Raw genomic sequence first — 27,983 nt, forward strand, 5'->3', positions numbered from 1 at the left:
TTCTCAGTTTCTGGGATTTATGTTCAATTTTTGATTTACCTTGTTCATCTTTTTTTTTCTATCTAAGACTTTGATCTGCCCTACGAGCTTATGAGGTTTACTGGGGGTCCGGACTACAACTACACTCTATAATAAAATGGATTTCCACAGGGGGCTCCTCTAACGGGATGGTCTCTGAGATTGATCTGCATTTACTTAAAGCCTCTTACAAGTCTTTGTCCTAACTGCTTCATGTGAAAGATATTTGGCTATAGTTGATAGATGGGAAGCAGTTTTGGTCTGATCTTCATTTATCTGAATGCCAACGTAAAATTTGGCTGGCTGGTCTAACGGCAGCAAAAAACAATGGCTTACCCCTCACCAGTTTGCGACAATGGCTGTTTAATTTTGAAGAGATTATTCTGTTAGAACTTTCTACAGCCTGAATAAATAAAGCCAAATCATCCACGCTGGTAACATGGGAGGAAGCAGCAGCTAAAGTATCCTTGCTGTTGGACTCTGCAGCAGTTTGAATGAGCTCTATGTACTTTGGTTGTATACTGTATTTTTCCCTTTTTTTATTGGGTCCTGGGAAGTTGACAGGTTGCCGGGGGAAAAGGGAGGTGGGAGGTGGGAGGGGATATATAATATACTGTATGTTATTCGGTTCTGTATGTCAGTCCTGAAGAAAAAAAAAAATGTGATGTTAAAAAAAAAAAAAATGGATGTACTGTAACCTGTAGTGACGTTCTTGAATAAATGGAAGTTGACATTTCTATATATTACTGATGCCGCCATGGACTTAAATTTAAATTTAGTACTCTTAATAACTGGGGACCTGTATGCTTTGTACACTGTCACAAGTATTTGTACACAGAAATAATAAGTCCTCTTGGGAATAAAATGCAGCACTTTATAAAGCAAAATGGAGGCCATGATTGACATTGCTAGTACACGTACCATATATATTATACGAGAACAGTTTATCAAAAGAGTGGATTTTCTATTATCAATTAATGTAGTCTTCTTTATAAAAGATATATTGCTTACCTTTCTTTTAGCCCTCAGTTGCTCATGGTATTTGTCAGAAGTGTCTCCTGGGATCTCCCCTCCCCATAGAGTGACACCTACTATGGTATAGGTAATACCCATGACAACCAACGGAAGCACATACACCAGCACTGTTACAATGATATGATACCTGTACAAAGCAAAACATAATAGTGATAATACATGTCCATTATCAAGAGAGTAATACAAATCATCACAAGGATTCTTTTTAATATTCTACAGTATTTGCTTGAAATAGCGCTTGGGTGCGTACTGGAATATATATGATTTCACAGTTATGCAACTTGTTAGTACATTTCAGTGAAAAAAAAAATAAAAAAAAATAACTAAAGTAACATATTGATTTTAAGGCTACCCCAGCATTAAACTAGTCATTTCCCTGACTGTGGAGTCATTATATTTACAAATTGTTATTGATATTTCTGTCATAACTTAAATAAAATACAGGGTTACACTTAAATAAGTAATGCGTACAACACATGCAACAGAGTAGTGTACTTTATACTTTATTGTATGTAGTTACATTTTATGTAGCTGCAGTGTGGGATTCTAGCTAAACTTGCTGTTTTGTTATTAAAAGCACTCTATGTCATGTATTTATCCAGTATGACAAACATGTCCCTTTGAAATTAATATTTATTGCATTATAACATTATGGTCAGGATTTTCAAAAGGTCATAAATTATAACTCCAGTGTTAATCAAGAAATCGGTACGTAGCATTGATTTGGGCTTTTTCAAGCAGTTAATATCTTAACGAGCAGTGCTTCTTGCGACTATTTTTTTTGTTTGCGTGGGAATTTAAAAGCAAGTCGGTGTTAATTGTATCAGGAGTTAATTTGCACTTGGAAAAGGAGGGTTTTAATTAATGAAACAGTATATAACTCCCCTTGAAACAGAAATTTAACAGACCGCAGCTGACGATACAGAGAGAGAGAGAGAGAGTGTACAGGACCAGAGTTAATTTCTTACAGGCAATCTAGATCATTAAATATTTGTAATTATGAAAACATTTTAGTCTTCGATACTTGTGGTTAAGAAGGAGATTTATTCACTTGTTTTAACTATCTGTAACCTTATGGAACGTTTGTTGTATTGCTAAAATGATATACCATTATTTGCACGAAGTGTACTACCAAGAAATTATCAATGTAACTGTAGCCTATTTGAATTCTGCATATGTACATTTTATGACCGCTGACCTCTACTGTACATTTTATTTTAATTATACAACTGAAATCTTGGTTTAGAAAACGGCATATTACATATTACAATAAAGTTTCCTTAGGTGATTGCGTATTTGCAATGCGTCCTTGGCTTTTAACACCTGTGTCTTATCCACACAACAACGAAGAACAGGTGTACAAGGGCACACAGATCCACTAGGAATGTGATCGAGATCACTGACATGGAATTTGCCTAAACATATTTAATGTTGTCAGAGTCCCCCCCACACTTTATGTGCAATGTACACTTTTACCTTCACATGTTTCTATGCATAGAAAATGTTCTTATAATACTGTAAGTGTTTGGTGGCTACTTCTAATCATGATTATCATGGAGGCGAGAACAGAGTACCAGAGAAAATGCATGATTAGAAGATTCACCGAACAATTAATTATTGGGTTGGGGAGTTCTATTGTAATTTTAAAAGCTTAATAATGAAGTTTAACATACATGGTATACATGTATAATATAGCTAACAACTACAAACACAAATGCTAACCTTGGCAATTACCTTGGCACTCCATTGGTTTTACATTTGTGCCTATTTGCTTTGTGCTGGGCAAGGTTGCCCCAATGGTTTCTTGGAACTTGGCTTGTGTTTTTGATATCTCAAATTTAAATGGCTGGGCACTTTTGATAACTTGGCGTTTTTTTACATTTACAACACACACACATTACGGGAATAACCCTATCCGTTTGGATAGGGTTAATGTAAATAGTAGTTGGAGTGAAAGTATGACTAGTTAGGGTTCAAATCCTGCCAAAAATCAGCCAATGTTGCTCTTGGGCTCTGACAACAGTGCCCGGTCATTGACGTCAATAGCCGCTCATTTTGGGCAATGTTGTTTTCTTAACATAAATGTAGAGTACTTCGGACATTAACCGGCCATTGTCAACAATTACCAGTGAATTTCGGGCAATGTGTGTAACTATGCCAATCTGATCTGTAGCAAATACTTTATAACGTGGGACAATAAGTGTTCCACCCGCTGTCTCTTATTTTTAGCAACAGTAAGCCTGACCAGGCAACACTATTTTTTTTTTAAGAAAAAGGTACGTAGAAAGAAAAAAATGAGCGCCTTGTTTGGTTTTCTATTAGGAGTGTATCCCTTTAAAAAAAGACGTCCTGGGTCATGCTTGTAAAGTTTGTAATCCATTGTAGTTCAGTCCGTAGAGATTATGGAAAGATACAAAAAAAGCTAAAAATAACAACCACAAAACTACAATGCAGCTGTGTTATTACTGTGTACGCCTTGCCCTGCTGTTGGGTCTTCATTCCTAAGCCATGATCAGCAAGAAAATTATCTCAGAAGAATCATCCTTCTCGATTTGGATTACAGGTGAGACCTTTTTGTCCAGTGTGGACCACAAATAGCGTTACTCTCATCAACCAGTATCGAGAGGAAAGCGTACTTCCTTGCACCAACAGGGACCACAGTGAGTGTTACACTGACAGGAAAACAATTTTTCAGAGATCAAGATCAGAACCTCAGAATGATGAGATGACTCAAAATGTAAAACATAACAAAATCCTGAGAATTCGCAGCTGGCTGACTTCATCTTTCAAAATACTGCTTGCTAGACCATTTTTATATTTACATTATTTAAGATATTTTTTGTAAGCAAATGTTGCAATTTAAAACATAAATAAATAATTTAATATAAATGATAGACTTCAAAATAAGTGTGTTCCCTAGTATATGTCCATGTTGACAAAACAAGTTAATTGTCATTAAACTCAAATGTCCTGTAATATACATATGCGTGGATAAAAGTGCCTGGGTCTGCAAAAATCTGCAAAAAAAACACTGGGAGAAAAAGGAGGAGGAGAATGATATTTTTACCTTCCTTTGGTGACTTATTTCTCTTCTGTATGACAGGTATTGACTTTTCTTTCTACATTTCACCCAATAGTTTTGGAAACTACAAATTAAAAGTGAAATGGTGCTTTTGGCTGATTTACTTTTGCTGCGCCAATACCCTGAAAACACGTAAAGTATCCTTACTGTATAGAGAGTCTCTGGCAGTTCTCGTTGATAACTTGGCGCGAGGAACTACAGTTCCTCTCAATTATGCCTCTGAAAGCTGCCCCATTCATGTTAAAATGTCAATCTTACATGACATTATTTGGTCTCATTGTCATTTTTTTCCCACTGTTTAGACTTCTGGGCCCTATGTTTTGCAGGAAGCAAAACAGAAGTTAGGGGGGCATCTTTTTTCTTAAAGCAGATATTTTCAGTAAGACTTATTAGACACTGCTGTATGAAAACAAACAAGAAAAAACCCCCAGCTGAATTCATGTACACCTTCATGGCTGGTTTCACATATACCGTGATTAGCAGTAATATTTCACAATTGCAAAGAAAACAAACAAAATAAACAGTTATTTTCTATTTCCCCAGAGCTAGTTGTTAGTTAATAAACAACCAAAATTATCTTAAAATGAAGGAAACTTAAGTAAGGTAAAGTATAACATGACTTACATGAACTGATCAGTAAAGCCACTGGGCCAGTCCACATAGCAGAGAATTCTATTTGGAATCTGTCTAGTCCTGGAGAAGAAGCACAGGGGAAAGGCAAGGACAAACGCCAAGATCCAGATGCTCACAATCACCACTTTAGTTGCTGTTGCAGAGAGTCTTGGCTTCAGAGGGTGTATGATGGCCACGTACCTAAACAACAAGAGAGTTGATTTTGACAGCTCAGTGTCCATGCTGGTCATATTTGCAGCTGTCAGAAAGATATATTTAATGTGTCACTGTCAGAACTAAAGCAATCTGGCAGTACAAGAAGCCAAAACAAATAAAACAATTATAGATTTAGGTTGTGCACTCCAAGAAAATGAAAGACATGACAAAACAAATGAACATGCTTCCTTTGGGAGACACAGTGTGGTCTGCTCTCAGTATAGAACAAGGCTAATGCCTCCCCCCTCGTTGAGGGATACTGAAAATTGTGAACTGATTCAAGTTTATAAGACCAACTATAAACTTGAAAAAAACTAAGCAACACTGTTAGGTTCTTCATAGAAAAAAATAAATAAATAGTAACTTAAAAGTTTCTGCAAGTGACAAAATGTAACTATTGGGTGTAGTTAATGAAATAAAGGGGTCAATTAATCTAAATTATGGCAGCTATTTCTTGTCAACATTTAAATATTAAAAATAAGACTTACTGGAATGTGTACAGGTAAAATCTGGGGTATTAGATTACATTATATATTTTTTTATTGCTTTCATTATTAAAAGGCCATCTAATTAATTGTCTATAGAAGAGAAACTTTCCAAACAAGCCTTTGGGATATCATTATAACACCAATAAATTGCCCTGAAGAAATCTTAGCCGAACCATTAGCAGACCATAACACAACGCAGAATGGCAACACAATGGCCATGGTTTGAAAAGGCTTTATGAAGAAAATGAACTTGAATTGCATGAATCAGGAGGGAGATAATGTGCTCCTTAATGGTGTGTTGTAGTATCTGCTCCTTAGAAGTCACCACACTGTAGTTCATCAGCTATTTTTCAGTTTTGCTAACATTGTAATTATGAGGCATAGAGCATGCAGCATGCAGCCTTATCTACAAACACTTTTTTATTTTCAAAAAATACCATTAGCATACCATTAAAATGCCAAACACTGATGAAATCTTAGCAGCACACTGATGCACCACTATTTACTTAAATTAAAATAGACCCCAGAGAATTTAGAACTAATATCTAGCCTTTACATGTTCTCACACTGATTTGAAATCATGCAACTTCAGTGGATTCTTAGGGCCTCATTTACTAAAGGTTCTTATGCGATAACACACGTGTTTTCCAAAGATAAGGCGCATGCTAGATAATCCCGTATTTATCAACCATGTTAAAGCGCGACTTAAAGCATAAGATGAAATTAGCATGCACGCCTTAAAAATAACATGATGTGTGCGTTAGCATCTGCTGAATATGCAAAATGCATGGTGATGTATTCAAATGAAGTGGCATGAGCACACTAATGAGGCTAATGATATTCAGACAATATTTACTAAACTGTGCTGACCATGAAGCACACCTTAAATCACGTGCTAGATACAGTGCCTTGCATAAGTATTCACCCCCCCCCCCTGCCAATCATCCACTGCCCCTCCTCTCAACCAAACCCAACAGGCAGCGCCCGTCTGTAAACCAATAATTTAGTCACAAATCAACTCCAAAACACACAATAAACCCATTTCCCCATATAAAATTACACCAACACTAATTTACACATGTGCAGGGCAACTTTCCATCAGTACTACAGTGCCTTGCATAAGTATTCACCCCCTTGGACTTTTCCACATTTTGTAGTGTTACAACCTGGAATTAAAATGGATTTAATTGGGATTTTTACCATTTGATTTACACAACATACTTAACACTTTGAAGGTGCAAAATATTTTTTATTGTGACACAAAAGTTAATTAAACAAAAAAAAATACATTTGCTGGTTGCATAAGTATTCACCCCCCTGAGCCAATACTTGGTAGAAGCACCTTTGGCAGCAATTACAGCTGTGAGTCTTTTAGGGTAAGTCTCTACCAGCTTTGCAAATCTGGATCCTGCAATTTTTGCCCATTCTTCTTGGCAAAATTGCTCAAGCTCTGTCAAGTTGAATGGGGACCGTTGGTGAACAGCAATTTTCAAGTCTTGCCACAGATTCTCAATCGGATTGATGTCTGGGCTTTGACTGGGCCATTCTAAGACATTCAGGTTCTTGTTTTTAAACCACTCCAGTGTAGCTTTGGCTGTGTGTTTAGGGTCATTGTCCTGCTGGAAGGTGAACCTCCGCCCCAGTCCCAGGTCTCTTGCAGACTGAAACAGGTTTTCCTCTAGAATTTCCCTGTATTTGGCTCCATTCATCTTGCTCTCAATCCTGACCAGTTTCCCAGTCCCTGCCGATGAAAAGCATCCCCATAACATGATGCTGCCACCACCATGCTTCACCGTGGGGATGGTGTTCTCAGGGTGATGAGCAGTGTTGGCTTTGCACCACACATAGCGTTTTGCACTAAGGCCAAAAAGTTCAATTTTGGTCTCATCAGACCAGAGAAGCTTTTTCCACATGTTTGCTGTGTCTCCCACATGCCTTTTGGCGAAATCCAAACAGGATTTGATATGGGTTTTTTTCAGTAATGGCTTTCTTCTCGCCACTCTTCCATAAAGCCCAGCTTTGTGGAGCGTCTGGGTTATAGTTGTCCCATGGACGGTTTCTCCCATCTCAGCTGTGGATCTCTCCATAGGCCACTTGGTTGCTTCTCTGACTAATGCCCTCCTTACCTGGTCACTGAGTTTTGGTGGACGGCCTTCTCTAATTAATGTATTTAATCTGAGATCATGTGACACTTTAATTGCACACAGGTGGACTCCATTCAACTAATTATGTGACTTCTGAAGGCAATTGGTTGCACCAGAGCTTATTTAGTGGTGTCACAGCAAAGGGGGTGAATACTTATGCAATCAAGACTTTTCAGTTTTTTATTTGTAAATAATTTTGAAAAATATGTAGATTTTTTTTCCCCACTTCGACATTATGGACTATTTTGTGTAGATCAGTGACAAAAAATCCTAATTAAATCCATTTTAATTCCAGGTTGTAACACTACAAAATGTGGAAAAGTCCAAGGGGGTGAATACTTATGCAAGGCACTGTAGTACTGATGGAAAGTTGCCCTGCACATGTGTAAATTAGTGTTGGTGTAATTTTATATGGGGAAATGGGTTTATTGTGTGTCTTTTTGGAGTTGATTTGTGACTAAATTATTGGTTTACAGACGGGCGCTGCCTGTTGGGTTTGGTTGAGAGGAGGGGCAGTGGATGATTGGCTGTGCCGGTCCTCAATCAGCAGGTGGGCGGGTCTCGACAGTGTCTGGTGGAGATCGCTCGGGGCGACTGCAACGCCATGTTCCAGAGGGGAGCTGCGTATATTCGAGGAGAGAGTTCACTCTGCAGGAACGACAGCTACGCAACCCTGAAACTGCAAGCGCTGCTTGTGAAGGCAATGTCCAGCCAAGGCCGTATGAAGCAGCAGGAGTCGTTGTATGAATACCAGCTCATAAGTAGGTTAGTTTAGGGGATAGTGACCCCAGGAAGTAATGTACAGAGTGGGTTACATAGTGTAGCCGGTTCCTGGAGCGGGACGCCTCGTTATATAAGGCTAGCGCTCGCCCTGTGTGGCAACTTTCATTTGTAGCTTTTGTACTGTGTTTTATTTTGCCTTTTGTACAGCTTGCTGTATGTGTCCTCTGTGCGTTACCATCGCTGGTAACATCACATGACCTCCTTATTTACTTTCTTTTTGAATTAATAAATCCTGTGTGCCTGTGCTGGCGTTTCAACTCCATCTCCTATGTCTCTCTGTACTGCTTAAGCAGCGGTTACCCACACATGTGACACGAGCACCACCTCACACACTTGAACGGCATTTTAATGCACAGAAATGCGTTGATCATTGAAATATGCCACCTGGTCTAATTGCCAAACACATACTTCATTGTATTCACAGTTTCATTAGTGTAGCCTAAAGGCTGCAGACTGATCGAATAAAAAAATAGGCTACTACACTGTATAAGCGAAATGCTTTTTACATATACTGTACAGCCATGATGGTGTCTAGGTAGGATTGTTTATAACTTTTTATTTATTTATTTTTGCGATCCTGCTTTCAAACACATTTAATACATATATTTAGTAAAAGTCAAGAAATGACAACTGTGTATCTCAATCCCTGCTCATTCCTTTATAGTCAGTTACCCCTATGTCGTCATTTCGTTAAGACGCGCCTTATCTTCTGTGATAAGGCACGTCTTAATATGCTAATGATTTCCATAGCATGCGTCTTAATAAGCGGCATGAACATTAGTAAATACCAACTTATTTATAGTTTTAAGACGCGTGTTACGGGATTGTGTTAACACGTGTCTTATGGCTACTTTTAAGAACCTTTAGTAAATGAGGAGCTTAGTGTCTTCATCAATGCCTGCGAAGTATCCATTTACATTGTGCTTGAATGGTTTGTACTGGTTTCACCAGAAGCTCCCATCCGTCTTGCTGAGAGCGGACAAGACATAGGTGTAGTTTTGCTCATTTTAATCATGGTTTGAAATTAAAATTGGTCTCTAATGATAAATGACATGTATTTAAAGAGCTTTTTATCTATTCCACTTCAGTTGAAATTTTTCAGCACATTCATTAATAATATTATACAAATATAGACCAGAGTTGAGTAAGTGGAAGATTATAGTCTCTGAGGGGGATATAGGGCCTCATTTACAAAGCGTTTACCGTACACAAAACCTGACTACCGTGTGTAGTTCTGTCCCAGTCCTATTTACTATTCCCATTTCCGTGCAGGAAAACAGCGGATGCAAAATGAAAGGGTCGGAATAGCGGTACCGCCTCATTTGCATTGAATTAATAGTGTTTACATATACAAAACAGCATGTTAAACACAGATAATGAGCTGCCATACATTCATGAGCTATTCATGAAGGTCTGGCATGGATTTTGCGCAGGAAAAAATGACCCGAAAATTCTACCGACTGAATGCTGCCGCAAAGTGAAGAGCATATGCAGCAGAAGCTGTGTACCGATATGAAATGGCACATATTTAAGGTTCTGTAGCCAAAATGCGTATTTTGGGCTAATTGTAAGTAGACTAAGATACAAATAAAATATGCTGAAATAATTTACTTTTAATTTAAAATAATATTTTATTATCTACGTGTCCTACAAAAATGTGAAGCCTACAACGCATCAGCATGATTTGTTTTATATTACATGTAGGATAGACAAAAAAAAAGCCTGCTAGATATTCATTTGATTTTACTACTGTTTAAGCCTATTGTACATATCTATATTTCTACATAATGTAATGTGTACAGAGAACACATTTGTTGTTTTAATATGCCCTCATATTTATTAGGCTATTCATATTTTTACTAAATAAACTTAAATAGATTGAAAACACACATACATATATATAGTACTTTAATTAATGGGACACTGAGTTGATGGGGACATGGCATGCAGATATGACTGCTAGGTACACCGTCCAAGTCACCGTGCGAGTATGATGGACGCCAGCATCTCGTTCTCTCCTGTACCAGAGCACTGAGGCTACCTACCGAGACGCCTTGTGTTCTCGGTGAGAGCGCTGCAGCAATTCCTCTACCGCTGGTCCAAAGTAATGGTTAAGGGAGGTAGGGGCTGCTTCTGAAGGAAGGAGCCACCTTCCCATGAGGCAGCGAATGAAATCGCATCATGGTCCTGCTCAGCAATGCTGACATCCAGTTCTGTAACATCCGGGGTGACCACCGGTGCAGACGGGGTCAGCTCCAGGGCCGGCGGTATCAGCTGAGCTGGGGCCAGAGCAAGGCCTTGAGAATTCTGCCTGGCCAAATACTCAAGGACTTGGACCACTTGGTTTTTCAAGTCCATAATATCCTGTGCCTGTCTCAAGTTGCTTGGCCCGCTCAGCACTCCATGTAGGAGACTAAGAGCAGGTGCGAGAGCGAGGCATCTGAGCCTGAGCTGAGGTTTTTTTAATACTCTGTGAAGGGCTCAGGGACAGATTAAGGAGGGCAGGGAGGGGCTCCCAACGCTGTGTATGGCTCAGTCGTGCTAGCAGGGGATGTTGTGCAGGACGTGCAAGCGTGGATTTAGCCATGCTTGATGTCTGTATGGCCCCAAGGGCATTGTTTAAACACCGGGGGCGTAGACCTGTCTATATAAAAACAAGCAGCTTTCGCTCACTCGAGGTTGGTTGTTGAGAGGTGGAACTCAAAGAAAAGTAAGAACTGAAAATGATAAAATATAAGCAGTTGCTACTCATGCTGGATTTGGACCAGCACGATACTTGTTTGTTCATTGTTTTGTTTTTGTCTCTCTGCCTTTTGTTTTGTGTGGTTTTGTTTGTTTAAATATTTATTTTACAAATAAATACGCGCCTCAGCGCTTCACTTATAGTACTGTGTGTGTTGTCCCATTCTCTTCCTGGTCTAACGTCACCAACAAGCCATCCGGGTGACAAACACTAATGTGTTTTGGGTAGGCTACACATTACATTATGAAAAAATATATAAATCTGTACAGTACGCCTATACAGTACAGTAGTAAAATCAAACAAACACCTAGCGCAGTTTCGTTTTACATTAGCCTGTAGGCTACCAGTATGGTAACACAAAATAAATCATTCTGCTGTATTGCACACATTAGTGTAATGTGAATAAAACTTGATGGCAGGGCGAAAGCATAAATGTACAAAGTGTGTGGGTGTTGGGAATATAGGTTTGGTAGGGATGGGGTTAATTTGGATCTCTGCCAGCAATCGCAGGTTAGTGCTAAATGGAGAGTGGCCACCTGTATAAAAAGCAACCAGAAATCCTTTGTCTGGGAGAGGGAGTAGGTGAGTGATTTTTTTTATCTGTGTGTTGCTGTTTAGTTTTCAAAGTTCAGTGAAGGCTCTGCCCAACCTGGACAGCTTTTGCTGAGCTTTGTTTGAATTTTTTGTTTTGGCCCTTGGTGCTTGTTATTAAAACTGGAGATCCAAGCCTCTGGGTCTCATTACTGATGCTACCCTGCTACAAAACTAAATGATGTTAGCGTTTTTTATTATTATTATTATTATTATTATTATTATTATTATTATTATTATTATTATTATTATTATTATTATCATTATTTATTAACTTGGCAGCCTAGACAATTAACACAAAATAATAATGGTGCTGCATGCTACTCACAGGAGGACAGTCAATTCTCGTTAATACAAATTTCAAGGGACTAGCAACATATTTTGCATTATACCAATAATTCATATTATCATGCCTATAAGCCAAATGTATACTGCCCGTTTTTATTTAAGTTAGTCAGGGGTGCAGTGCTAAATTGTGTGTGTTTCCTATTCCTATACAGATGCTCAGAATGAGCTGGAGGGGTTAGCGGCACATGTGTGCAGTCTATATTGCTGTTTGCCTCAAAAATGCATTGAGCACAACTGGCAATGCATGAGAAAAAGTGGACAGGGAAATGCCAGCAACAATTGCGACTGTTTAAAACATGCTTCCAAAAGTTCTTAAACAAATTGATGCAATTGTAAGTGTCGCAATTGGGAACTGCTTTCGTACATCTCATTATAATATTTGACCTTTCACCCATGACTTCCGACTTGTTTGCGGCTATTGGCGCAAAACTTTAGTAAACCTACCCCTAAGTCTTAAGTGCCTCAAGAATGACCAGACTTCAGTATTAATTTTCTAATTGTCCAAAGATTCCTTAATCCTATGACTAATTATTGTATTATGCAAATAACCCTAACCAAGATTCTTTAACATAGAAAAGCTTACAACTTGGTTTATTCTTGATAGGCAAGACATACAGTCGCACTGGCGTAAAAGTCGCTCCCCCCTTTTTGAGACTTCAAGTTTAGGAAAACACAGTTTTTGTGTTAAAATAGCTTTTTTTACAATAGATTTTTTCTCTACATGCTCAACACCGATAAATAAAAAAGATACACGTTTAGTTTCGAAATAACCCTTGTTTGCAACATTTTATTTCATTAATAATTTTACAGTTTTTTGTTTTTAGTTAAACTGCTAGAAACTAATCAGTTTTTCAAAATTTTTAAATAATTGGTTCAAGTAAATTGAAATTCACTGTCAAAATACATCAAATATAGATATTGTAGCGATCCGTGCATTTGTGTTTTTGTACTGTCTTCCCTGTCTGTTCGCATGCTGTGTGTTATTCCCTCCCTGCTGTATTCCACCATTGCTTGTTTACCTTTGGTACGGGAATACACACACAATAGACAATAGTTCCAGCTGCATTGGCTTTTACAAATTTGTTGTATTTATTCAAATTTAAAAGAAAAGTTAAACAATGCTGCTTCCATCAATTAAAAAGGCAAAAAACCCAATAAACTAAACTGTGCACCATCTAAACCAGTAAACAAAACATCTTAGTGTTGCATACGGTGCAGTACAATTGCATTACATTTCCAGCTGTAAAAATTAATTAATTTTGTTTTGTTAATCAGAACCATACAAAGTACTCCATTCAAACAGTGTTTTCTACATCGGGCCATAAACACGTTCCTCCTCTATCAGCTCGTTTTTCTTTCGCCATATTTAAGTTTGTCTTTGTTTTGTCTCCAGTCACGTACTGTTTCTTCAGCACTGCGATGCATTTCGGCAAATTCAACAACGCGCAATTTCAAACCTGTTGTGTAGCATTTTCATTTTTTGTCTGACGGTCCTACTTTATCCAGTGGAACCAAACCTTTGGCTCTCGAATTTGTTGTGCACAACTTATTTGACCCAACACAGGAATTTTTCTTTTTCAGCGTGTACTTGCACACTTTTATTCACAAAATCAAATAAACAAACTAAATAAAACAAAAACCTAACTCCAACTGGGAGTGCTAAACTCAACTTTTTTTTTCTTTCTGATTAATCCTAATCTAATACTACTTGACGGCTAAGCCGTTTCCCATTCACACACATTCCCATACAGGTCTCCATAGTACCTTTGCAGATTCCAACCAGACAGGTCTCCTCACAGTAGCCCTCACTACAGAGATTCCCTTGGCTTTATGCAGGGCCCCATTAAAACAAATTGGAGCCAGGTGCTTCATCTGACTCCTCCCCCTATTCTGCCACACTAGTCTCAAAAAGCATTGCAGTTACAACAAACTCAAACTTTATAAATGTACTCGGCTTTCTAATCAATAGCTGTTTGCTACGGATCCCAGGGGCGGGTTTAGACTGAATGTTGACAAAACAATGGCTCGGGATTTTAATTAGAACAGTGGTTTTGTGTAGGTGCTGAAAAAATAATTGGGATGTTGACAGTTAAGTTTGTGTGAGCCATAATAACTGTGGCTGTAGTGATCCCATTCTGGCACTGGTACAGTAGTTTAATATTTGGCGCATAGGTCACACTGGCGTAATAGTCGCACCCTGTATCTGCGCCAGTAAAGCCACGACTGTCTTTCTGACATTTCTGGAAAACTGGGCCGCTGGTCCTTTTATAGCAAACACTTCCACCAAAACTGAACATATTTTAAACAATCAATTTTCATAAATATTTAGAGCTTTCTAGAAAATTCCACTCTTATTTTTGCCACTGATGAACAGGGTGGAACCATATGGATAAAGTAAATGTCCCCTTGTGGCAGGGATGGCTGGTGGTGACGTCAGACCAGGAAGAGACAGACAACATTACTGCAAGGTTTGAAGCGCTGGTGTACATTTTTATTTTAAATCAAAAGTTTAAACAACAAAACACTTCTGAAAACAAAACGGCACAGTGGCCAAAATAAAACAGACAGACACAAAACACTGAAGTAAATAAGTATCGCGTTGGTTTTAAAGCCAGCACAATTAGTTGTTGTTATTTATATATTTTTAGTTTTCTTTCACTCACGTTCCACCTCTGAACACCCAACCATGATGAGCGGCTGATCCGCTCTTTTAAACAGCTGTGCCGGGGCTCGATTGCTTGTTAATCATTCAATCGAGCTCAGGCACATTCTTCATGTGAAGTGATTTGGCAGGAAAGGTTAACCCTGTACCCAGTGCCCTAATACATACATTTTAAATATTAACAACAACACATAACACAAAATAAACAAAATACACACAGGGGCAGGGTGTACCCTGCCACACCCCTCCTGTGAGGTTTTTGGCATGACTTCTATGAGAGGAGCTATTTTGTGTGCAATGACTTGCTCATGGCCTTCATAACTCGGAATACATACTAAAAGTCTGACTGACTTTCTTTTCGTACCCTGCATCTTTAAGTATATATTTTAAACACAGGCTGATGTCAGAATGTATTTCATGAATAAAAATAATTTTGACTTGGGTTTTCACAAATAACAAATGGCTGAACATTGTTATTAAAGTAATATTTTAATAAATGGCCGAAAAAGGTCATTTTCAATGTATTACAACTGAACTGTAATTTTGAAAGAGATACTGGAAGACCAGAGAGAGATACTGTGGAGTTCAATAAGCCATATGTGGTTCAAGAGCCATCTGTTGGACAACTCTATATTACAACCAGACCAGATGTCATTCAGGGTGTAAATAATACGGGGAAAAGTAATACATGTAAATTAATGTTTTCATTGTGTTCCTTTTCACAAGTTTTAAAGACTAAAAACACTATATACTGGTATTAAAATAAATGCTATATTAAAACCTTAAGGATGAACATACCTAAATGTGCTACAGTATATTATTTATGTTTGCGTTTGAACTAAAAGAACATACAAGTTAAATAAGAACATTAGATCTGTAACATAAGGAATCACATTGTTCAGATAACCTTTCTATTGAAAGACTCTCACCTGTACACAACTGATTCTGTTGAATCCTTTAAAATCCTTTCTATACAAAACGCATTTGAAATCAAAGGCTGGAGGCTGGGGATTCGACAGCTCAAAAAGCTATGGTGTATCAATACTGTATTACCAATTTCAATGTTTTAAATATCAAAGTAAAACAGGACAGAGGAAATTGAATGACTGGCAATCCTTAGACTCATCATCCCATAGATGAAAGATGTTAGTTATTGTTTTTTAAAAATAAATGTTGATCTACAAACAGTGGGAGAGCGTAGACAATTTACTGAACCTGGGATAAATTTTAGTGTGTATGAAAACGTGCACATATAATTCATTTTTATAATACAGATTCCGTTTTTAATTACTAAGACATTTATTTTGCTTTGCTGTAAAAAAACATTAGACTAGTCAAAAAAAGTTGCAAAATACATACATACTACTGTTGACTTTTTCAGTTTTAACACGGCTTTTAATTATTTTCAACTAAAATGCATCAAAATGTATCATTTTTGCAAACGTTTATTTGGCAGTGTTCCTTACCTGTCTACAGCGATGGCTGTCATAGAATAGATGCTGGCAAAGACAGCCGTGATGGGAAAGAAGTTGTGAAACTTGCAGTAACCTTGACCAAAGTACCATTCGTTGTTGAGAGCATAGATGAAATTTATTAAGGTGTTGAAGGCAGCCATTGAGGCATCAGAAAAAGCCAGGTTCACCAAAAAATAATTGGTGACGGTTCTCATTTGTTTGTGAGCCAGGATTATCCAAATAACAATCAGGTTACCAAAGACGGCCACCGCCACAACAGAACCATACGCGACAGACCAGAAACCAATCTGCCACAAAGGCTGGATGAATTGGTTAGAAAAGTTCCCTGTTCTGTTTGAGGATCCATTGATTGAGTTTGCCATTCTTGTTCTTTTTTTCAACAGTAGACTTTTACAACGATGCTTTTTGTGTTAACAATTAGTGGTCAGTTGGTGATGGCCAAATAAATGACAAATAAATAAATATATATATAATCTGATTTAGCACTGTGAGGCGCTGCTTCAGAATCTATAAATTCAGGCAAGAACCAACAAATACCTTCTGTAGTAAAAAGGTTATGGTGATTTGGTTTCTCTTAAACTTGTAGCATTGTGACAGAGTTCGAATGGCAGTTTCTGAAAGGCTGGGCATGGTGTGCACATCCCTCCCCTACCCGCGCAGCCCCCATACCCCCGCCCCCCGCCCCCCCGCAAACGTCACGGAATGCAGGTTGTGAGTACCAAGTAGAAGGCACAGTCTCTGCTTTAATATAAAAACGGTTCTGAATTGTTATATATCTTCATCCCTTTCACTCAATACTTTATATAAGCAATATTTACACATGGGCGCACGTTAGACTGTTATAACATATATATATATATATATATATATATATATATATATATATATATATATATATATATATATATATATATATATATATAACAATAAAGCTTTGGATCAAAGCGTTTTTTTTTATTGTTCGTGTATGCGACCGGTAGTAGCATCTCTAATTATATTTATAACGCTCATCATTTGAAATCCTAACATCCAGATGCACACTTCTGCCTAATTGACTTTACAATTTAGAAAGATTTCTCCTACAAAACAACTAAACTAGTGCCTGGAATCAACTAGACGCGTTTAGATGAAGGCAGCCAAGACAAAAGGTTGCTAAGGTGCGTGTAGCGGTGATCGGACACCAGCAACAAGTAAATGACCAAGCCTTGCATTTATTATTATTGCCTTAGGTGAAAGCTAACTCATTGCCGGTCAAACTGTCCTAATAATACTGTACATCTACAGCTCATGGTGGGTGAGGTGGGGGTGGAGCTGAGCCACAATACATTTTAAATCGGGGGGGGGGGGGGGGGGTGATATAGTGTTATTTAAGTTAATCAATAAGGGAGAAATCGATGGGGGGATAGAGGAAGAAGGTATTTTGAAGTGAGTAAGCAATATACAGTTAGCCTCTATTTAACCCTTTACATTTTTGTATGTAGTATCAGTATCAGACTTTAAGGGGGGCATAAAAAGGTTTCTTTTTGTATGAAAATGTTTTGTTTCCATTGTGAAAATAACACGGTGGATAATCACACACTCCCAGGCAAACTAACCTGAGGGAGAACATAACATATGAAACTGATTGTTACAGACTCTAGAGCTTTAAGATACCTTACATTTTATGTGTTTGGTTGTTACATTTGCACATTTGATAAAAAATAAAAAAATAAAGGGGTTTTGGTGAACATAAACAAAGCATCCCTGGTAGAATAATCCAAGGGGAATGTCAAATCATATAGAATGGTGAATATAAAGTTTCCAGTTGAAAAGGTTAACAGCGACAGGGGCCCTCTTAGGCATGCTTAATAACAGACTGGATGAAATGTTATGATGTGTTTCAGTGAAGAAAACCAATAACAAAATACAACTGTGTGCATTAGGCACCTACAGGTACATAGCCCAAAGCCATAGTCCAAGGTCACAGTCTCAAAGTCTCAAATGAATGACATATTTTTAAAAATATGTACCCTTATATTAAAGCTATAACTATATAACACTCGTTGGAGATTCAATCTGAATTGCCAGTGCATTATCTTTATAAAATGAAAGCTAATGCTTACATGTGTATAATTTTTTCTTTCTCCAAAACATTAACATTAATGGCAGGGCTTTCATGTGCCGAAGGGTTTAGGCAGCACAATGCTCCTTTAATCTTGCCAGGGTACTTTTCATTTCATGCCCCCTGACCTTCAAAGAGACTGCTCACCTACAATGCCCTTCATCACACAGGTTCCGAGTACCTCCTCAGCCTGCTGACCCACTATGTCCCTGCCCGCAAGCTGAGGTCCTCCGACTCTGGCCTGCTTGTTATTCCCAAGCAAAAGTGCTCTTTGGAACTCTCTCTCAGCTTTGATGTGTGGCGCTCCCACCGTCGCTCGCTTTAAATCAACTCTCAAGACCCACTTGTTCTCTCTTGCTTTCCATGCTCTTTAAGCCTGATATCTGCTATTAGCTGCTGTGTTGTTGCTACTATTTCATGTATTATGCTACTATATCATGTATTCTGCATTTTTCACTGTATTGTATTAGGCATTGTTTTTTACGGTATATCATGTATTATGCACTTTTCTGTATTTCAAGTATTTTTGATTTTGTTGTTTCTGTATCTTGTAAAGCACTTTGTGATGGCGGTCCACTATGAAAGGCGCTATATAAAATAAAGATTGATTGATTGATGCTTGGAGCATGTCAGTGTGATCTGGCAACAGATTCAGCCTGTAAAAAGGGAGAAGAACCTCCATATAACATTCCTGGATTTAGCTCATGCAGATGGTGTTTCCATCAGAAATGCTATCCCTTTTTTCTGCTTCAAAGTGTAATCACAGACCTGTACCAAGCATTTCTGAGGTCTCCTTGTGAAACAACATTTTTGTTTATAAAAGAGACTTGTTTGTTAAAAATTATCTTAAACTCCAAATGTGAAAATTGTGTTTTCAATCACATGTAACAGGAGCAAAAAATGTCATATCATGTCTGTATTTATGTATCTACAGTGGGTCCAATTGAAAATGTCACAGGTACCACAGTAAATCGCATGGTAACTTGAGGTAAGGCAATCTCTACTGCTGTGCAGCTTGAAGTGTAAATTCAATACTTTCATTTTCCAGCAGGGAGCACCTGGGATCTTTTAGGAATGTACTTAGCTGTATGCCATTGTTCATTAACAACATAATTGTTTCTGCTTAAGATTTGTATTTTTTAAATTATTTTTTGATTGACAACGAGGCAAGTAATGTATAGGATAGGCTGTATTGTTTAAAATTGTGTTATTGTTATAAAATGGATTTAAAAAAAAAAAACCTTAGTGATGGCATTCAATCTTGTTTAAAAATACATTTAATTACTATTTTAAGTTGTGATAAAATAAAATAAAAATATATTATAGCAAATATTTTGCCATTTTTCTTGGTTACCCCATCCCAATGTTAAACAAAACTAATACCATTTTTACCATAAATTACAATGCAATACATTGTCTTGGTTTTGTGTGTGTGTGTTTTAAGATCAATATTATAGTAGGTACACTTTTAAAAAGTGATGCAGTGCTCGTGAAACAATGGCATCTGGTGTCAGCCCAGGGGATTTTTTTTCTAAAGAAAAATGCGCTACTTGGCCATTCTTCAGGGAATTTTTCACAAAATGTAGTTGACACTTGTATAAACAGGAGTTGCCACGGTAACTGATCGATAGCCAGTGGTGCACAGCAGTAGCAGTTTTCACAGCTACAGCAGGGACTCTAAGTTAGGTTGAGTCTCAGTCTTCAATCTAGAAAATCTTTAATTAAAACCTGGAATTAGAAATAAACGCATGTTGTTAACACTGGGTGCTTAACACAGCACATTGATTTTTTATTTTTATTTGTGGAAGCTGTTGCTCTGTCAGAATTTATGTAATACTGTATACCGCAAAATTACTGTATAACTTTACTGTCTGGAAGGGGTAGGTCAGTGCCATCTTAGCTTGATAAACCTTTTTGTACCGTTTCAAAAATGCATCGGGTTCCACTTCCTGACCTTCTGCAATTGTACTGCAAATGCTTATCACAACAAGAAAACAAATAATGCACAGGTCATGAAACTCAGCTGAAGAAAAAAAAAAAGGAAATCCTATCCAGGGAAAGGGCACAGAGCTGCATCAGTGCATCACTATAGCCCCTTTCACACTGGCATGCTCTATCCAGGTCGGCTACGCGATTTCACACTGCTTTTTGAAGAAGCTGGGTCGACTTGCATTACAGAAGCAAGAAAATACGCTTATCAATGCCCCAGAAGCGGTTTGTTACTGACGCTTTGTCACAAAGACGGCCGGAGTGGGTGGCGTCAGACCAGAAACAGGAAGTAACAGACAGAGACAGTGAGGTTGGTGAAGCTGAGCACTTGGTTGTGCTCAGCATTTAATAATTAAACAGAAAATAAAAAGGTTGTAAACATACAAAAACACAGGACACGTCACTCTACGCCAAAATAAAATAGACAAACAAAACGTACTAAACAGTAAACAGTGCACGGACAGACAAACGAAACACGGTGAGTGAGACACTTCTTTTCTTATTATTCTTATTATTCTTTTTACCTCCTTCTCCACACTCGTTCTCCACTCACCGAACACCCAAAACCCTGAGTGAATGAAAATGTGTCTATATATACTGTTGTGCTGGGATTCAATTACTAATTAATTATTCACTTGAATCCCAGCACGTGAATGAATTACGTGCAACCCCGTGCTCACATATTACATACTTTAAATGCACGTGAAGTGATTTGTGCCATCCTCGTGCCTAAATACAAATCTACAATTTAAATACTCGTGCTGCACACACCTATTTATATCCCATGTACCAACTACAATACACCAACATTAACACAGCACAGGCAACACATAACACACAAATGCACACAGGGGCGGGGCACATTGCCACACGCTTCCATCCAGCCTTCTCTGGATTGAACTGTCGGCCCAAATGTTGATTAGAGCAAATGTTTCTTCATCCAATCTGGCTCATGGTGTGTCTCAATCAACAGAAATTTGGTTGAACAGAATAAACAGAAATGTTCCTTGCGGAAGTGAAACCTTCACACATGCATGGCTGTTTGTTACTTCGTCTGCTTACGAACAACCATCATGCATTTTGTCTCGCTCAACCTGGGTCAAACGTGCCAACCAACATCCTGAGGTGGGTCGCTGCTGACCCAGGTTAGCAGGGTACGACCCATTCACACTATTGTGTGGGATTGTGCGCAATTGGGACCCTGGTAGCCAGAACCTGGGTCGGGACCTGGGTCGGGACCCGGGTAGGAACGCCAGTGTGAAATGGGCTTATGATTGTCAAAAGTACATGTACTTATTAGCCATTTCACAACAGACTTATCTTAAAAGGTTTTCATATTTTTCTAAAGTGACTCTCACCACCACTACTGTTGGTTAAGAACTGCAGGCTTTTTTCATACTTATTTATTAGTCAAACACTGCCAGAAAAAAACAGCATTTTGTGAAATGTTAATCTTATTTATTGTTATATGTTCAGCGGTTCCTAAAACCGTAGTTGAGCATGGTTGCGTTGGTCCTTAAAAATGGGATTGGGAAACAACAGCTAGTTTTAGATTTTAAAGCTGGCAAGAAGTAAACAAGTAAAACAGTACAGTAGTTGCAGACATCAGTGTGTATTAGCATGCAGTAAGCAGTTTTGTTTGTGTTGACTATGAGTGACACCCAGCATGCAAGCCAGCCTACCTGCCCTCTGAGTTCAACTAATGCAGTCTGAGTGTCTGGAGGACTAGTGGTAAGAATAAATGAAGGTTTGCTTTTAAAAATGCAATAGTGCAAAGCATGATTATTGTAGGGAACCACTAATTTCAAACATCAATTTGCATACCAATGTGTATGAAACATGTAGACCTACAGAAGCAATTTACAAGCTGTGTGATAAATTAAAAGAACATAAATATATTCTAAATGTGCATGTTATCAACAAATAAATGAGTAGTAGTTATAAATTCTTCAAGCCTCCATATACAGGGACTCATAAAAAAATACCTTAAAAAATGATTCACAGCACTGTACACCCTGTCCTGGCTTTTTGCCTTAGTAACCCATTGTCAGGGAAAGAGAAAAATAATCTATGAAAAGTGGAACACGTCAAATACATCTGCTGTAAACCTAGTTGGCCACAAAAGCTTTTGTAAACAAATTTACAGACGTGCTCAAATTTGTTGGTACCCTTACAGCTCATTGAAATAATGCTTCATTCCTCCTGAAAAGTGATGAAATTAAAAGCTATTTTATCATGTATACTTGCATGCCTTTGGTATGTCATAGAATAAAGCAAAGAAGCTGTGAAAAGAGATGAATTATTGCTTATTATACAAAGATATTCTAAAATGGCCTGGACACATTTGTTGGTATCCCTTAGAAAAGATAATAAATAATTGGATTATAGTGATATTTCAAACTAATTAGTTTCTTTAATTAGTATCACACATGTCTCCAATCTTGTAATCAGTCATTCAGCCTATTTAAATGGAGAAATGTAGTCACTGTGCTGTTTGGTATCATTGTGTGCACCACACTGAACATGGACAAGAGAAAGCAAAGGAGAGAGTTGTCTGAGGAGATCAGAAAGAAAATAATAGACAAGCATGGTAAAGGTAAAGGCTACAAGACCATCTCCAAGCAGCTTGATGTTCCTGTGACAACAGTTGCAAATATTATTAAGAAGTTTAAGGTCCATGGAACTGTAGCCAACCTCCCTGGGCGCGGCCGCAAGAGGAAAATCGACCCCAGATTGAACAGAAGGATAGTGCGAATGGTAGAAAAAGAACCAAGGATAACTGCCAAAGAGATACAAGCTGAACTCCAAGGTGAAGGTACGTCAGTTTCTGATCACACCATCCGTCGCTTTTTGAGCGAAAGTGGGCTCCATGGAAGAAGACCCAGGAGGACTCCACTTTTGACAGAAAAACACAAAAAAGCCAGACTGGAATTTGCTAAAATGCATATTGACAAGTCACAATCTTTCTGGGAGAATGTCCTTTGGACAGATGAGTCAAAACTGGAGCTTTTTGGCAAGTCACATCAGCTCTATGTTCACAGACGAAAAAATGAAGCTTTCAAAGAAAAGAACACCATACCTACAGTGAAACATGGAGGAGGCTCGGTTATGTTTTGGGGCTGCTTTGCTGCGCCTGGCACAGGGTGCCTTGATCTGTGCAGGGCACAATGAAATCTCAAGACTATCATGGCATTCTGGAGCGAAATGTACTGCCCAGTGTCAGAAAGCTCTGTCTCAGTCGCAGGTCATGGGTCTTCCAACAGGATAATGACCCAAAACACACAGCTAAAAGCACCCAAGAATGGATAAGAACAAAACATTGGACTATTCTGAAGTGGCCTTCTATGAGTCCTGATCTGAATCCTATCGAACATCTATGGAAAGAGCTGAAACTTGCAGTCTGGAGAAGGCACCCATCAAACCTGAGACAGCTGGAGCAGTTTGCTCAGGAAGAGTGGGCCAAACTACCTGTTAACAGGTGCAGAAGTCTCATTGAGAGCTACAGAAAACGTTTGATTGCAGTGATTGCCTCTAAAGGTTGTGCAACAAAATATTAGGTTAGCGGTCCCATCATTTTTGTCCATGCCATTTTCATTTGTTTTATTATTTACAATATTATGTTGAATAAAAAATCAAAAGCAAAGTCTGATTTCTATTAAATATGGAATAAACAATGGTGGATGCCAATTACTTTTGTCAGTTTCAAGTTATTTCAGAGAAAATTGTGCATTCTTCGTTTTTTGTGGAGGGGTACCAACAAATTTGAGCACGTCTGTATTTTAAGCAATGCACGTTCAATTCATAGTACAGTTCTTATGATACGTGACATTTTTTATACAAATTCACACTCTCCAAGTAGAACCAAAATTAGATGATTCTGTTGTCAAGGGATATGAAATTACTGGTTTGCATTTATATTTGCCAAATACACACCCTTTACTTCAGTAGTTCGGGACAAACACCAATCACAAAATGTTTTAGTACAAATATTTATTGTAGAGAATGCGGAGTATGCGATTTAACAGAAAAGTATGCTGTATATTGTTGGAAAACATGGAACAAGTATTGAATAGCAGTTTGCTACGCATGAGGAATGACGGCTGTATTCATGTTATTTTTCTGAAAAGTGATTTAACATTGGATAGAAAAAACTGTTAGTTCCAAAAATGCAAGCACTGCTGTGATAGATGAAGGCTGCAATATGGTAGAGAAGTTAAGATTATTTTGTGTCAAAGCAAATGGCTGGCCAGCAGCACACGGCTGTATAAACAAGTCCTTTGATCTCCAGCCCTGACATGAAAGAAGTTTGCTCTTCGGGAGTCCACTGGGCTATAAAACTAGTTAACAGGTTTTTGCTTAGAAAATACAGCTGGTTTATGACGGGGGTCATAAAGCTAATTTTCAAGGGGACCAAAGAACCAGGCTCTAAGATTTCAGAGAGATCCAAAGAGAACACACCAATCACAAAATGTTTTAGTACAAATATTTATTGTAGAGAATGCGGAGTATGCGATTTAACAGAAAAGTATGCTGTATATACACATTCATTTGGCATCAAACCTAACTTGGTTTGAGGGTTCGCTGCCTGGCCAACTGGACGAGGCTGAGACCCCCAAAAAGAACAAGTCGGTCTCAATGCCACAATTAGAATTGAATATAGCCCACTTGAAGGTTTAGCCAACCTTTAACAAATGATCATCAGCACGCAGGAGAGGAAAACAAAACCCATTTTTGGGAAATAAACCTCTGGGAATCCATGGCTGATTCGATTGCCCTTCCTCCAGGCAGGCTACTAACACTTAAGAGCACATTTCTGTAAAAGCATTTTTAGGCTCCATAATATTTGTTATAATGTAAACTTGGTAAGCACTGGAGGATCAACGACCTAACCGTTTGATAAGAGAGTCTGGAACTCAGTGGGAAAAAAGCTGCTACGATTCTGAAGGAAGGACCGGAAAACTGCTCAGCTGCGAATCCGGACCTGGAAATAAATCAGGTGAAAGAAGAACAAATGTTGGGTGACGATTGTTCAGTTTTCGTTAATAAACAGCGGGCCTGAGGGTGATGCGCCCTGAGAAAGATGGAGATGGACAAGAGAGAAAGGGGTCATATGGGCCAACATGGGAGTTTAATTTATAAACAAAATTGAAAAGCTTTCTCTAATCTTCCTGGTCCGTTTTACTTCTTTTGAGCAGGAAGGAAAGGGTATCAGATGAGGGGATTGCTAGGTCAGAGATTAAGGGGTGAATCTGGGGGTTGAATTTGAGAGCGATGTAGACTCCCAGCACCTATGGGAACCCAAGAAGGCTAAGAGAAAGAGCTGTAAGGTTTTATCTAAAACAGGCAGGAGTAGCTGGAGCAGATGAGAGGCATCAAGAGAGTACGTTGATGGCAATAGGTAGGCAAGCAGGAGGAGAAAGAGATTCTGATAGTTGAAGCCCTTTCAGGATTAGTGCAATTTGTGAGTTGCAGAGTGTAGAGCTGGGACACTGAAATTGAGTTGAGTTTGTAGAAAAACTTGATGCCGGAAATTCAAATCTTATAGCTCTGTTCTTAAGGGACATAAAACAGGATGACACTACGGGCACTGAAAATGATGGAAAGGAATGTTGAATGCAAAGTGAAATTTAAAGCAATTCCAGGATGACCGGTACATTTGCAGTGAGCGGGGAGTGATGCTGAGAAGAGTTGTTTCTTGAGCCTGCAGAAATCAGGGTGCAGCAGGTGGCTCACATGAATGTCAGGTCTGAAATGAGGAATCTGAGTTTGCAGGAGGTCGTCTTCGGAAGCCAATGCTCTGAATCTCTGCGTTTGGAAACGAGAAAGAGAATCAATTATATTCAGGTGGCCGAGAATGTGTTGAGCTCTGAAAATGAACTGATGAGTAACAGATAAACAGGTAATCCTTCTGAATATTCTCATTATATGGTGGGAGAATGAACGATCTTGTTAAAGATTTAGACTGAAGGTGAATTGTGAGTGGAGAAGAATGGATTTTGAGCCCAGGAAGACCCCCAAAAGGAGTGCGGCTACAGCAAATGGACACACTTTGCGCAATGACGAGGAGTGATCGGTTATAGGAATAATGCTGAATTCGTTGGGCCATGGAGCAGAAAACCAATTTTCCCTTGTAGTATCCTCCAAAGCCAAGAGAGGGAGCTGCATCTTTGAACGGCTGAATGTCTTTGTGCAGCAGGAGACTGCCATTCCTTTCTTTTAGTAGGAGCTCCCACAGGCGGAGTTCCTTGCGAAAAAAAAGGAACCAAACCATAAGTATGACATCATTGAGGGAATCGACAGAAAGGATCAAATAGAGAGAAGGTAGGAGATAAAAGCTCTGCCTCGAGGATTTATCCTCATTGCGTACAAATTGCAAAGCATATGACATGGTTTATTTAAATTTCGAGAAAGCTTTTGACAAAGTCCCACATAAAAGATTAATTTCTCATATTGAACGCAGTAGGGATTCAATGAAATGCATGCACATGGATTAGGTAGTAGTTAACATGTAGAAAACAGAAGGCCTCCAGAGTATGCAGTATTGCGGCCCTGACTGATATTCAAAGAAATGGGAATGGTTTTGAAAGTGTTTGAATAAACTGCCGGTAAACTGAAAGAAGAAAAGCATCTCACAGAGAAGAGACCACTATGGGGTCGTGCTGGACACCCATGGCGGCCAGGGAGGTCACTGCAGGGGCCTGCTGAATGCCTGCAGTGAGGGGAGGGTAGCCTAAAAGGTTACATTTGGAAGACCGCGGAGGTAAGGAATAGAAGGGGGCAGTGGGGCCCTGTTGAAGCTCGCAGCTGGTAGAAAACCGTTTGACAGAGAAGGGAGCACTATGGGGGCCTGCTGGATGCCCATAGTGGCCAGCGAGGTCACTGCAGGGGCCTGCAGTGATGGGGGGTGGGGAATGCGGGAGCAGCCGCACCCAACTGTAATTACTGATTAGAGGGGACATCAAAAATAGAGCAAGGTAACCAGTGGTGTATTACAGGGATCAGTATTAGGTCCTCTGCTATTCCTAATCTACATAATGATTTAGATTATGGCATAGTAAGCAGACTTGTTAAATTTGCACACAACACAAAAATAGGTGGAGTGGCAAACACTGTTGCAGCAGCAAAGGTCATTCAAAATGATCTAGACAGCATTCAGAACTGGGCAAGCACATGGCAAATGACATTTAATAGAGAAGTGTAAAGTACTGCACACAGGCAAGAAAAATGTGCATTATAAATATCATATGGAAGATACTGAAATTGAAGGAATCTTTGAAAAAGACCTAGGAGTTTATGTTGACTCAGATATGTCTTCATCTAGACAATGTGGGGAAGCTGTAAAAAGGCCAACAAGATGCTCGGATATATTGTGAAAAGTTTTGAATTTAAAATCAAGGGAAGTAATGTTAAAAATGTACAATGCATTAGTAAGACCTCACCTAGAATACTGTGTTCAGTTCTGGACACTTCATTAAAAGAAAAAGGATATTGCTGCTCCAGAAAGAGTGCAAAGAACAGCGACCAGAACTGTCCCGGATTTAAAACACATGTCGTATGCAGACAGGCCAAAAGAAAAGAAGCTATTCAGACTTGAACAAAGACTACGCGGTGATCTGATTCAAGCTTTCAAAATCCTAAAAGGTATTGACAACGTCAACCCAGGAGACTTTTTGAACCAGGACCAGGGGTCACAAAT

The 27,983-nt window shown here is 38.7% G+C and overlaps 1 protein-coding gene across 1 annotated transcript in view; it reads right to left on the reverse strand.

Annotated features, from left to right (window-relative positions):
* The window catches only part of LOC117409578 (neuromedin-K receptor-like), a 35,457-nt gene extending 18,668 nt beyond the window's left edge, over nucleotides 1-16,789 (reverse strand). Inside the window, exons 1-3 of the mRNA XM_034015840.3 lie at nucleotides 16,189-16,789; nucleotides 4,760-4,948; nucleotides 1,030-1,180 (exon numbers count right to left, since the gene is read on the reverse strand). Of these exons, the coding sequence (XP_033871731.3) occupies nucleotides 1,030-1,180; nucleotides 4,760-4,948; nucleotides 16,189-16,559 (711 nt within the window). The 5' untranslated portion in view covers nucleotides 16,560-16,789. The remainder of the gene's footprint in view (nucleotides 1-1,029; nucleotides 1,181-4,759; nucleotides 4,949-16,188) is intronic.
* Nucleotides 16,790-27,983: the final 11,194 nt, after the last annotated feature.

Source organism: Acipenser ruthenus, chromosome 2 (assembly GCF_902713425.1).
Source record: "Acipenser ruthenus chromosome 2, fAciRut3.2 maternal haplotype, whole genome shotgun sequence".
In the NCBI taxonomy this organism is placed as follows: domain Eukaryota; kingdom Metazoa; phylum Chordata; class Actinopteri; order Acipenseriformes; family Acipenseridae; genus Acipenser; species Acipenser ruthenus.